The 13,116-nt window shown below is 51.4% G+C and overlaps 2 protein-coding genes across 11 annotated transcripts in view; one reads left to right on the top strand and one right to left on the bottom strand.

Annotated features, from left to right (window-relative positions):
* Positions 1 to 9,772, bottom strand: part of PCSK7 (proprotein convertase subtilisin/kexin type 7) — a 29,034-nt gene extending 19,262 nt beyond the window's left edge. For 2 of the 5 annotated variants that reach the window (XM_066372657.1, XM_066372665.1), the window contains exons 1-9: positions 9,643 to 9,772; positions 7,845 to 7,966; positions 6,880 to 7,359; positions 6,008 to 6,142; positions 5,232 to 5,397; positions 3,972 to 4,062; positions 2,621 to 2,675; positions 2,025 to 2,163; positions 777 to 877 (exon numbers count right to left, since the gene is read on the bottom strand). In XM_066372657.1, the coding sequence (XP_066228754.1) occupies positions 777 to 877; positions 2,025 to 2,163; positions 2,621 to 2,675; positions 3,972 to 4,062; positions 5,232 to 5,397; positions 6,008 to 6,142; positions 6,880 to 7,347 (1,155 nt within the window). In that variant the 5' untranslated portion in view covers positions 7,348 to 7,359; positions 7,845 to 7,966; positions 9,643 to 9,772. The other 3 variants (XM_066372662.1, XM_066372659.1, XM_066372664.1) reach the window with 3 other exon arrangements.
* Positions 9,773 to 10,189: 417 nt separating this feature from the next.
* RNF214 (ring finger protein 214) overlaps positions 10,190 to 13,116 on the top strand; it is a 59,856-nt gene continuing 56,929 nt past the window's right edge. Inside the window, exons 1-2 of one of the 6 annotated variants that reach the window (XM_066372675.1) lie at positions 10,190 to 10,322; positions 11,831 to 11,951. In XM_066372675.1, coding sequence (XP_066228772.1) covers positions 11,842 to 11,951 — 110 coding nt within the window. In that variant the 5' untranslated portion in view covers positions 10,190 to 10,322; positions 11,831 to 11,841. Of the gene's footprint in view, positions 10,323 to 10,375; positions 10,901 to 11,809; positions 11,952 to 13,116 lie in introns of those variants that run through there. The other 5 variants (XM_066372677.1, XM_066372674.1, XM_066372669.1 and 2 more) reach the window with 5 other exon arrangements.

The raw sequence follows: 13,116 nt of genomic DNA, 5'->3' as shown, positions 1-13,116 counted from the left end.
AAGCATCAATTGTCAGTTTTTCTTTGCGATACCTTAGTTGTTCATTGATTTCTTTCTCATATGTGCCTTGGGGGGGGGGGGGCTACAGCAGACCGAGTAACCCCTTGCTCGAGCCAGCGACCTTGGGTCCAAGCTGGTGAGCTTTGCTCAAACCAGATGAGCCGCGCTCAAGCTGGCGACTTTGGGGTCTCGAGCCTGGGCCCTCCACATCCCAGTCTGATGCTCTATCCACTGCGCCACTGCCTGGACAGGCTGTAAGTCAGGGGTCGAAAACCTATGGCTCGCGAGCCAGGCTCTTTTGATGGCTGCATCTGGCTTGCAGACAAATCTTTAATAAAAATAATAATGTTAAAAATATAAAACATTCTCATGTATTACAATCCATTCATTTCCTACCGCTCATGTTCACGGTTGCGGGTGGCTGGAGCCAATCACAGCTGTCCTCTGGGACAACACCAAATTTTTATTGGATAATGCGTAACATACACAGGTTGTTGTATGGCTCTCACAGAATTACATTTTAAACTATGTGGTGTTCATGGCTCTCTCAGCCAAAAAGGTTCCTGACCCCTGCTGTAAGCTAAAGTTTTAAAGATAAAAACCACCTCACGGTATTCGGTGCCCTCAGCTCCACTCTCCCAGCGGAGGCACACTGAGGACAGAGGTGTGCTAGGGAAGAAGGACCCAAGGGACAGGACAGGGAGGCAGGGAGCAGGAAGGAAGGTGACTGTGCTGCCTGAGAAAAGGATTATGGGACAGGGCCGGGGGGCACTTACAATGCTCCGGAGCATCTTGTCCCCACCACTGAAGGTGACCGCCAGCATGGAGGCGCACTCCTCTGCATAGAAAGGCATCCGTCCCTCCTCATCCACAGCCCCTGGGACAGAGCAGGGAAAAGGGAGCTGAGAGAAAATCCTGATAATGTCCGAGTTACCTCTGAGTTTTCAACTAGGAGGTGGTCTTGAGTTTAAAAAATGATTTCAGTGGCCCAAGTGCCTCCTAGTGCCCACACCCCTCACTTGAACAGGCAACCTCCAGTGGCAGAGGGTATTCTGTGCCCTAAACACCATTCTTTCAGCAGGCTTGCTCCAGGGTAGAACTGGGGGCAACCCGCCTCTATACCTACATTAATTTGCTCAGCATTTATTATCTACCGTGAGTCACACACTGTGCAGAGCATGCAGGCCACACAGAAAAGGATAGTCCTCATCTCAAGAAGCTCAAGAGTCAAGGAGGAAGCTGGGTGAGTAAATAAGAACCACTGGGATGGCAAATGCTATGGCAGGCACACAGGTCAAGGGGACGAGAGGCTGGAACAGAGGCTAACCAGCCACAGTAGGTGAGGTAGGTGGCGGATCCGCAGAAGCTGGGCTGTTTCCCAGGGCCCAGGACCTTCTGAGCACAGCCTGAAATTCTGCGAGAGCAGGGCCAGTCCTCCAAATGCTCTGAACCCGATGAGGAGGTCATGCTCAGACAGTATACACACACAAAAGCTGGGCATACCAAGATACACAACCCCCTCACCACAAGGACACACAGACACACCAGGATACACAACCCCCTCACCACAGGGACACACAGACACACCAGGATACACAACCCCCTCACCGCAGGGACACATTCACACACCAGGATGCACAACCCTCTCACCACAGTGACACACACATCAAGGTATAATCCCCTCACCACTGAGTCACACACACCAAGGTACAGTCCATTCACCACAGAGCAACACATACACACTGAACTAGCCTCACTAGAGTTACACACACACACACACACACACCAATAATCAGTTCCCTTCTGAGTGACACATACACACCAAGATTCAATCCCCACACCACTGAGTCACACACACTAGGTTACAGTCCCTTCACCAGAGTGACATACACACACCGAAATACCGTCACCGCAGTCTCTCTCTCACACACACATACATACGCGCGTGCACATACACATACATACCAACATACACAGTCCGCTTACCACCGAGTCACACATACACGGGACCATAAGGTTGCTACCTATGGTGACTGTGTAGATGGAGTTGGCGTAGCCATCGTAGTTGCAGTTGTCATTGTGCTGGCCCCCATTGCCACTGGCTACCACAAAGATGCTCCCAAAGCCCTGGCGGCCAGCAATCACCCCATGTTGCAAAGCAGCCTGAGGAGCAAAAATGCCGTCAGTTGAGAACCTCATAAAAAAACCTAGACCTTCCATACAAGCTGCCTTCCGCTCCGCTTCCAGGAAGGAGAAAAGCCCAAAGGGAGTGGGCACGGGAAGAAGAGATTTAAAGGTGGACACAAGGAAGGAGGAAGCTGTTAGTTGAGCAATTACTGATGGATGTTCTCTGCTTATCACAGAGGGCGGGGCCAGAAATGAGGAGCCAAGCACAAAACCTAAGGAAGCCCATCTCAAAGCACTGATTCCATTTCTCTTTCAGAACATGGGAACCCCTTCCACCTTCCTTCTCCCAGTTAGGAGTGCTCCTCCTGAAAAGAGGTAGCAGGGTTAGATGGCATAAGCCTGGCACTACAAGTGGGGGTGAGGTGCGGTGGGAGAGGGACTGACTTACAGTATTCTGGGAACTGAATGAAGAGGGTGCATGCAGCTCAGTTACCTTTCCAAGCTGATGGGGGCCATCTACCGTCTTCCCGTCATCATCTGGTCCCCAGCTGTTGAGGAAGGCCCAGAGGGGAGAGCCAGAGTCAGGCTGTGGCAGCCTGCACAGGCCCCATCTCAGCTGGCCACCCCTCTGCCTGGGCTCATTCTCCTCAAAGGGTTCCAGGTCAGGACTTCCATGATGAAAGGACAGAAAGTTCGAAGGTTCAGCCTCCGCTCCAAAGTGGAGAAGAGAAGTTCATGCTAAGGTTCTTTCCCTTGGAAACCTTCCCAATTTAGGACTATGTTAACCTGCTCTTAAAAATCTTTTTTCATAGAGCGTCGGCCTAGCGTGCGGAGGACCCGGGTTCGATTCCCGGCCAGGGCACACAAGAGAAGCGCCCATTTGCTTCTCCACCCCTCCGCCGCGCTTTCCTCTCTGTCTCTCTCTTCCCCTCCCGCAGCCAAGGCTCCATTGGAGCAAAGATGGCCCGGGCGCTGGGGATGGCTCTGTGGCCTCTGCCTCAGGCGCTAGAGTGGCTCTGGTCGCAACATGGCTACGCCCAGGATGGGCAGAACATCGCCCCCTGGTGGGCAGAGCGTCGCCCCTGGTGGGCGTGCCGGGTGGATCCCGGTCGGGCGCATGCGGGAGTCTGTCTGACTGTCTCTCCCTGTTCCCAGCTTCAGAAAAATGAAAAGAAAAAAAAAAAAAACAAAAAACTTTTTTCAGGTCTCAGGGAGCTGGAGGCAGGACACGTTGGTGGAGAGGGAGAGGGTCCCATCTTCCTGATCTAGGGGGGTCTGGGCAAGGCTTCACGGAGAGCACCCACGAGGGAGGGACCCAATCTGCATAGTCCCAGGTCCGAGGAGTTCTCCATTTCTTCTCTAAGAGGAAATATACATTGTGGATGTCATGGAGTTAAGGCAGGCACCAGTTAGGGGTCGAAAAGGTACAGCAGTGCCATGGGGGCTGCCCAATCTCAGTTTCTCTTTAACCCCATCCCCACACTCACCATAACCACATCCTGATGCTACATTTATGTGTAGGTAGAGGGGACTGCCACTGGGCACTCAGCTTAGCTATGGGTGGAAAGGAAAGCCCACTTTCTTCCAGAGCCCTTATGAGTTTGTTAAATAGCTCGAGCATGCCTCATATGGCAATTTGATTACTCGGGTGACATGTGGCTTAAGACTAGGAACCCAGTGGCTGGGGGTCTGGAGAAATAAGGGCAATGGGTTTATAGGCTGAATCCAATGAGGAGGCCCCTGCTGGAACCCACTAGAGTTACTCACTTGCTGTTCTTTTGTTAGAGAATTAGTACCACTGTTTGAGCCTCTTTCCCGCTCACCTGTTCCTGGCTCTGTCTCACCTGCAACTGTAGATGTCGTTTATCTGATAGTGCTTGTTGAACGCGACAGCCTCCATGCTGTCTGTAAGGGGTCCATCCAGTAACCGGATACCTAGGAGCAAATGCCACATTAGCTCCTTAACAATGTCCGTCCCCTACGTGGGGAACTCAGTTGTGGGGAGCCATGTGGAGATGTACTTTTCCCTCCAGGCACTCTTGTGTTTTTATGTCATGTGGATGCACCTGCACAGAAGTATTTTTTAATATAATGCTAAACCTAAGACTTTAAGGATCATTGGGTCTGGTGGGAAGAGGCAGAGGCTAGAATGAAGGTAGCCAAATTTCCCTTTTTATTTGTCTTTTATCATGTATAACACTGATGGGCGGCAGGACAAATAGAAGGTGCTCAATAAATGACCCTCATTACCATGAACTACTCTACGGATGCCTAGTTTCACCTTCTAAAATGGGGCAGGTCACATCCCGGTGACTGACCGACTGTAGGGACAAATGGAGCTTTCAGAAGGAATTTGGACCCTGAAGGTTTCTGGCTCCCTCTGCAGCTTCACTGAAAGAGCGGCTGCCCTCTGCTGGAGTACAAGAAGAAGACAGCCAATTTATTGAGTCGGGTCCCAAGCCTTCAGGAGTCACAGGGAAATCTTCCCCGTTCATTCCCTTCATCTCCTGCACCACTGGACGAAGACTGAGAGGCGAAGGAGTCATAGAACAACCCCCAGGGGAGGCCAGGGCTTGTCAGGTCTCTTGAAAGGATGGAAAGCAGACAGGGACCATCAGAAGGGCTGGGAGCTGGAGAGCTGGGAGACGGGAGAGGAGCCTCCACAGACAGGAGGGAGATCAGGGAGGATGGGCAGAGGAGAGGATGCCTGGCAAACTGAAAGTACAAGTACAGCACAGAGACGTAAAGGAGGCATCACTACAAAACAGCTGGGTCACTGATGGGCCATAACCAAGATCAGAAAAAGGGAAGAGGAGACTGAGCAGGTGTAACTTGAAGTCTACATCATGCATCAAGGTTATTCCCCCTTTTACCCGTTTTAGATGGTGGGGTCATTGCTGCTAAAAGCATGTCTAAAACACCTTTGTACTGAAAAGAGTATCAGTGAACTGATTTGTCCTAGGGACATTTATTCCAAGCTTACCCTTTGTTCCATGCTGTGTGTGTTGAGGGTAGGATAAAGACAGTACACCATTTGGGGGGTGGGGTAGGGACCCAGGAGGGCCATCCCAGGAGAACCCCGCGGAGGCCGGCCCGGAAGATACCTGCTATGCGGCTCCCGTACGCCACGCCCACTGCACAGAAGCTGTTGTTAGGCACCGCAGCAATCTCGCCTGCACATCGAGTACCATGGTGGTTGCCACTCTCCATATCAGGGTGGGGCATAGGGTCAGGGTCATTAGAGTTGAGGTCATAGCTGCCTTCAGGGCTCTAAAACATGTGGGGGGAGGGGTGACAGTGCTCACTCACTGGTTATATGAGGTCAGGGAGAGAGGGGAACTGGGCGTTTGGGGCTTCGAGCCATGGCAGCTGGCCCATCTCCCTCTGAAAACCACGTGGGCTACAAAATGTGAGGACAGGACACACTTGGGCAAAACTGAGAAGTGCTACAGTTCTTAGGAAACTTCCCTCTTGTCCATTACAGAAATGTGTCCAGAAAACTGCTCTGTGATTTGGGAAACCTGGGATAAAAATGATTTAGGGCTACCTAAAGGCCAGGCTTTAGAAAGAGAAGGTGCTCAGGGCTTGTGTGGAGAGGGCAGTTGCCTGCAGGCCCTACTCCTTATTCCCCGGGGCAGGGAGCTGTGTCAGGAACCAGTGAGTATACCCTGGGGTCCTCTCCCTGGCTGAGGGGGAACAGGAACCCCTCCGTGTTTCAGCTGCCAGTCTGGAATGCTGGTTGGGGAAGGAGATGAACGCCATCCCACTCCCTAGGTTCCTCTGTTTGGCCCGAAGACCTCTAAGGAAGGGGATAAGCCGAAGGCAAAACCAAGAAGGAGGTAAGGCATGGGGTGAAGGGGGTCATTCCAGGGCCACTCACATAGTTGGGTGCAATATCCTGGATGGTGTGTTCCACTCCATCATCCACGACCACCACAGTCACCCCTCGCCCAGTCACGTTGCGTTCCCATACACCCGTCACATTGATGTCCCTGCCGGGGCTCTGTCGGTTATTCTGCAGGAGAGATAAGGTCAGGACCTGTCTGTCCCAAAGCCTTGGGAATCTAGTGACACACTGCATAGCCCATAGAGATACCAGGCATAGCTGGCAGCCTCTTTTCACTCTTGGCTGCCATCAGAGAGCCAAAGAGAGGTTGTGAACCAATAGGTCTAGGTGGGGATGCAGTCAATGAGGAACAAGTGAAAACTTTGCTTCAACCTAAGTCTCCAGGGAAGCCTGGCAGCATTAATGGGCAATAACGATGAAATGGTAGCTAGGCTAAAGATTGGATGGTACAATTATTATGCCATATAATGTATATTATGGTAACGTTATATAATTTTAGCAGTCAATACTCTAAAGTGTTTAGAATGTACTAGACGCACACAATTAATCCATTTATCCTTACTATATCTATAAGGTAGGTACTATTACAATTGCTAGTTTATAGAGAAGAAAACTCAGGCACCAAAAGGTTAAGCAGCTTGCCCAAAGGCACATGCTGGCAAGTGGGAGAGCTGGAACTGGAGCTCAGGCAGCCTGGCCCAGCACCCATGCCCTAACTACTGCAGCCCACTGGCTCTCTAAAAGTGAGCCCAGGGAAGGTGGGGCTCGAGGGGGAAACACAAAACCAAAGCCCACGGAAATGTCTTTTCAGGCAAACTGAAAAGTAATACAGTCAAATGTTCACTGGAGAACTGGATACCCAGAACCTATCTACCTGAAGCTGAAGCCTACAGGACTGGACTCACCAGGTGCCACTGCTGTGGGTACTTGGGGTCATTGAAGTGGACGCTGCGCTTGGCTCGCTTTAGCAGCTTCTGCTCCGAATGCCAGCGCACAGCTTCATGCCTGGCTAATACGGCCTCTGCCTGCTGCCGGATGGCCTCCACCTTCTGATCCGGCTGGTGCCCAGCTGGCTGGACAAAGAGGTAGTGCCCCTGGAGCTCCCCGATGCGTCCGGTGTTCACCAGCCCTGCTGCCTGGGCCAAGGCATCTGCCTTCTCCTCCAGAGCCTCTTCCTTCCCCTGGCCTCCCCAGCTGTCTAGATGTACAGCCCAGCTTAGCCCCACTGGGCCCTGGGCCTCAAGCCGACCTGTCCCTGCCAGGCCCATGACCCAGGGAACCAGTAAGAAGAGCCCGGCTAATTCCAGCCAGAGGCAGGTGGGCAGTCCCAGAGGGGCATCCAAGTGTGGCACTTTCTGCCTCCCCTTCGGCATCAGAGCAGAAGGCTGCAGACAAAGAGAAAGGACGTGAAAGATAAAAGAGCTGATAACTGCAGGAGTCTGAGAATGGACTGAGCCACCAATGTTCAACTGGAAACTCCAATCCACTCTTTTTAAATTAGGAAACACATGATCCTCTGTTTTTATTCAAATTTATCGCTGACCAACAGGGATAAGGCCCCAGGTGGAGTGTAGGCCAGTACCAACCCCAGGGAGCACTTCCGTGGAGTGAGGACCAATTGCCATCTCACTAGATAATTACGAAGCATGTCCAGTTGCTAACAGGCACCACACTGTTCTTTTCCACTGTTGCCCTGAAAAGGGCTCCAAAGTCCTGCCACTCCCACAAATTACTGGCCGAATTATGACTGTTCTTTAGAAGAGAACCTCCTCCCTTACTTAGAGGGCACAAAAATCTTTCTCCAGCTGACTTCTTGGTCCAATTGTCCTCAGGGTTTACTCTTTCCCTTGAGGTGGGGCCCCATACCCACCTGGACTCGAAGTGAGGCTGAGCTCCTGGTCTGGCTAACCACCTCATGCTCATTTTGTGCAAATGGAGAAAAGGCATCACTTTCACTGTGAGTTCTGCTGAGTCTGAGCACAGACTACAGACCTGTGGACCCCAAGAAAAGAAGAAATGGTGTCTTCCCAAACGCAGTGAAGCAAACAGAGCCTCACCATGAATTCCAGGACCTACAACCAAAGAAACTGGCCACCCATCAAGTATTATTTCCAGGTACCCCAGACAGGTCATAGAGTGGAACAGAAGTGGTACAGTAAGGCCAAATCAGGACAAAACCCAGAAACTCTACTTCTTGTCCTAACCAGGCGTCCCCAAACGCAGGCCGCATGCGGCCCCCTGAGGCCATTTATCCAGCCCCCACCACACTTCCGGAAGGAGCACCTCTTTCATTGGTGGTCAGTGAGAGGAGCACTGTATATGGCGGCCCTCCAACGGTCTGAGGGACAGTGAACTGGCCCCCTGTGTAAAAAGTTTGGGGACCCCTAAAAGAGGGTTTGAACTGTTACCAAAAACCCTTCTTGAAAAATTAGGTAGTAATGCTTCCTTCAAGTCCAGGTGGTAGCTAACTTCCTGATTTCTGTATCTGAAGGACACCAAGGGGAGTAAGAGTAGATAGGAGACAGGGGGAAAGGGGAAATGGCAACTGGGAGAGAAGAAATGACCAGAGAATAGCACTAAAGAAATACCCTGCCACTAGCTCAGCAGGCTGGCTTGGAAGTGGGAGCTCAGATTTCAAACCTGGGAATCCCACCCATGATTTGATATAAGTGCCAAATTAGAACTAATTTGTGGGCAACTGTGGGGACAGGAACAAGTGAATGGTAGAACATGTGTGTGCCTTTTGGTGTCTGAGTTTCTTTAGAGGCATCTGTTCTCTACTGGTGTCACTATGAAGCAAACCTTAGTACTCACACAGATACACAAATGGATCTGACTCAAAGCATTACAGAAAAAGTGGGTGTTTTATGGAAGTCTATTTGGAAAAAGGAGAAGGGAACTTATGCCACCTAATATTTCCCTCCAAAGTTCTGCATTCCACACCTCCTCTCTTTTCCTTTTAGGTTCCCCGGCATATACATTCCCTCTCAAAGTCCTTCCTGCCCTCCAGCTGCCTCGACTGTCCCAAGATATTCAGGTGGACTTGGCCAGTGTGCGTACCTTACTAAGTAAAACAAGATCTTTATTAGCCAGATAGTGACCCATCTAGGCAGGCTCCTACAATCTCAGCAGCTTCCACAGATTTCCCAAGAGAAGAGAAACCTGAGCACCAGTTCCTCCTTCCCCTCCCGCAGAGCAGTTTTTCACCTCTCTTACTACACCGCCCCACGCCCAGGCTTCCTGGAAAAGAACCTTAAATATTTCCCGAAAGCAGATCCTAACCAGACTCAACGGGTAGACCCCTCTTTACAGCTCTCAGGGAGAAGACGAATCCTACGGCCAGCCCAGAGTCCAACCAAGAGTCCGCTCCCGGGAGACCGTGGTCCCCGCACCATCTACACCCTGCCCCCCAGAAGTCAGGCTGCGAACAGAGGCCGCTTCCTTGATCGCCCTCCGCGGCCGCGATCATGCGTGCCGTGCGCCCCTGTCCTCCGCGGGATCGTGCCGTCCCAGAATCGCGGACCGCGGTGCCCGTGTGCCCGGGCTGTTTCACTCCCGGACTGGAGGAGCATTCTGTGCGGTCTCGCGTCTTCGGACACTGGCGCACCTCCCGGGTCTCGGCCCCTCTGCCTCGCAACGCTCCGCCCCGCACTGACTTCCCAACTCACCGGCCCGGCCGCAGCTCCAGCCGCCGCCTCCCTGCGGAAACTCGCGGCTTCCCGGGGGTCCGGGGAGCGATGACAGCAGCATCACTTCCGCCCGGCGGCGCAGCCAATCAGCGACGAGCCCGGGCCGCGGTCACCGGCGCTACGAGGCTGCTGCGGCGGGTCCCCTCAGCCGGGAGAGGAGCGCGCAGTTGGGCAGGGCTTTCTTCGCCGTCTAGAGTTCCCGGGCATCTTCAAGAGGGGCCTGCCAACGAAGATCGTGCTCTTCATGGTGTCCTCTGCAAACATCATCTCGGTTACGACCTTAAAAACACCTCATTTCTCTCCTTTCTCGGAGGCCACGGTCTCGACTCTCCCTGGAACCTTCCTAGAGGGCTCCTCCTTCCGCTGGGTCTCCTTCCTTCTGACGACTGCATCCCCCACTCCTCCCCGCGGCCGGGGAGAGGGCACTGACTTGTGTTGTAGGGGTTTCTGCACCTCCGCGTTCCTGTGGCGGTGCCAGCTCCGGTCGCCAGGGGGCGCCGTCGGGGGCGGCTGAGCGGCCGCCGCCTCTCCTACCCGGGCCGGGACGATCCTCGCCCCCTCCGCTCGTGCCGCCGGAAGTGGGAGGTGTAGCGCGCGGTCCAGCGCCGACCCCTCCCACCAAGGCCCGGCCGCCCCCTCCCCCCGCTCCGCCCGCTCAGGTGCGTCCCGTCCCTCCCCCCTTCCCTCCCCGGGGCGCGGAGCCCGAGGGGTTTGCAGGGCGCGCGCGGGCAGGGGGCTTTGACGCTGGGGGCGGCAGTGGAGACCAGGGGTGTGGAGGGTGCCCTGAGGATGCGGGCGGCCGGGCGGAGGTCCCGGCCTAGAAGTGGGACGGGGGCGGGCCACGGGCCGCGGGGCCGCGGGGAGGGTGCGCAGGGACTCTGGCCGGTGGCGGCTGCCAGTCCAGCTCGGTGGAGGGCGGCCGTGGCCACCCGGCGCTGCTTCCACCCATTGTCCCCTGCGCGTCCGCCCCCGTTCTTCCCGGAGGACCGGGCGCCTCCGCTGGCGCCGCCTCCCTGGGGTCTCCTCGATGGCGGTGCGGAGGAGAGCGAGTCCCTCGGCACTTTAGACTGTCCGTCCCCCACTGCAGACCCGGTATACCTGCCCCCCACCCTTCGGGCTGTCTGGCGCGTTGTCGCATGTGTGACCCGTGACCCGTGGTTTCCTTTGCTTGGTACCAAGGACCCCCGGCCCTGGGCTGTGTTGGGGCAGGAGATCTGCACCCGAGGGAGCAGGAATGGTGATTTTGGGGCCCATTTTCTCCTGGGAGTTTTGCATAATGGGGGAAACTGAGGCACGAGGGATCTCTGGCTTGTGACTGAGGTGTTGACACAGCCATCTCCATACTTGCCGTTGTAGGTCCTGAAGGTTCAGGGTGTACCGTTGATACTGTTCAAGTTAAAAAGAAAAAGAATTTGAGCTAGTATTGTACCTTTCCTCACCCCCCAAACATTTTCTTCCCACAGAGGGCCATGAGTGAGTTTGTCCTGTAACATAAAAGATGGCCTTCAGATATAAGAAAGTCATCTTAACTGGATTACCCTGTTTTCAGCTCATTTTCACACCAGCGTAACCTAGATTCTCATGATGTTTTGCACGCCTGTAGTAACTTTCCTGTCAGTGGTTATCACACTTTTCTCATGGGTGGGGGATGCACTGACAGTAAGATACTTGTGTTGCTCAATATATGGCTTTTTTTCTCACACACAAACCGCCCTAAAATTTCTCTTAATGGAGAAATTTTAATGTAACATCAATGAAGTGATTTAAAAACATAAGATATTTTTGCTATCAGGCCAAAAAATACATCTTGTGTAAATAACATCAGACAATAGACATATTCAAATATGTGGACCATTTGAAAGTCTCACAGACTCTAGTTTCCTGTTTTAAATGACTGCATTTTTCCCAAAAGTGAAGAAAGCTTTGCACAGACTCCTAGATATTTATATAAATACGATGATTCTTGAGGGTTGATGTCCACTGAATCGTATTGCACAATGGCTGTTTTAATACCCTGCTGTTGAAGAAATCCTTTTAAGTGTTTTCCCCTGGAGCCCAACTTTGTTTCTTTCCTGGAACAAGGACTGTTGTGTGAACATTCTGAGGGGGGAAAGATACATTTGTTTTAAAAACTTGAAACTTGTAGCCCGTAATTTGTTTCTGAAAGTGCAGAGCGTGATGGCTGCGTCTGAGGTAGCTGATGTGGTGGCCGATGCCTCCAGTTCTCCAGAGTCCTCTTCTAGTTCATGTGCTTCCAAATCAGACGGTGGTCTCCTAGATGGTCTAAGGTAATGTGTGGATTCTTGACTGGGAAGATTTTTTTGGGTAAAGGGCTTTTGAGCCGGGCCTCGTATGGAAGTGTAGCTGGTCTTTCCTTTTTTTGGCTCTAGTAGCACTGCACTAGATTAACCTCTTTTAAAGGTAGGGACTGTGCGATCTATATTTGTATTTTTGGTACCTAACACAGCATCAGACAGCAGACATTTAAAATGTCTGTGAATAAATAGATTAGACTATAGGAAGTTAGACTCATCCAAAAATGCAAATATTTTTTCATTCTATCCTAAACAGATTATGTTCATTTAACTATATGCTTATATATTCTACAATTGTATATACACATATGCATCTTCTCTATGATATGTGTATGCAGATACATATATATACACAGATATGCTTGTGTGTGTTTGTATTTATATATCTGTGTCTATAGATAGATAGCTTTGATAGTATGGCTTACTGCTTTATGTATATATTTTGCCTTCCATCTGAACTCTGAGGGCAGGAATTACCATTACCCAACCTTGTACCTTATAGTGCTTGACACATTGTATGTATAATGTACTAAATCTACCTCAACTCTTTTCTAGAGTGCCTAGGACCTAATATAATAGATAATACTGTACTAACAGCTTTATATGTATTAACACACTTAATCCTCCCAACAATCCCAGGAGGTAGGTGCTAATATTATTATTCCCATTTACAGGTGAGGAAACTGAGACACAGAGAGGTTAGTAACTTGCCCAAGGTTATCAAGCTATGTTGGAGTCGGGGTTTGAACCCAGGCTTGTCTGACTCCAGAGTACTTAATAAATATTTGTTTAAATGAAGAGAAGTTTCTTAGTGAATGGGTAAAATGGGGGAAAATGTTAAGTTAGCTTAACCATAAACTTGGGTCTTCATTTTGTAAGTAAAATCAGCCATGTGCTACTAGTGGTAATAATACCAGTGGTAATAATACCACAAGTATGTGCCAGACACTGTATTGAATACTTCAGATGTGTTATCTCATGTAATCCTCACAATTATCACATTAGGTGGGTAATAATTTCTATTTTACGAATGAAGTTAAGTAATCCCCTCTCCCCCCCCGCCTCTCAGTGAACTTCCAGCAAGGAATCAGCTTAGAGTATTTATAAAGATTTTCATGTTACAAGATGCTGTTTCAGT

The sequence above is a fragment of the Saccopteryx leptura genome, chromosome 1 (assembly GCF_036850995.1).
Source record: "Saccopteryx leptura isolate mSacLep1 chromosome 1, mSacLep1_pri_phased_curated, whole genome shotgun sequence".
In the NCBI taxonomy this organism is placed as follows: domain Eukaryota; kingdom Metazoa; phylum Chordata; class Mammalia; order Chiroptera; family Emballonuridae; genus Saccopteryx; species Saccopteryx leptura.
The sequence above is the reverse complement of the archived record's forward strand: the minus strand, read 5'-3'. Positions and strand labels throughout refer to the sequence as shown.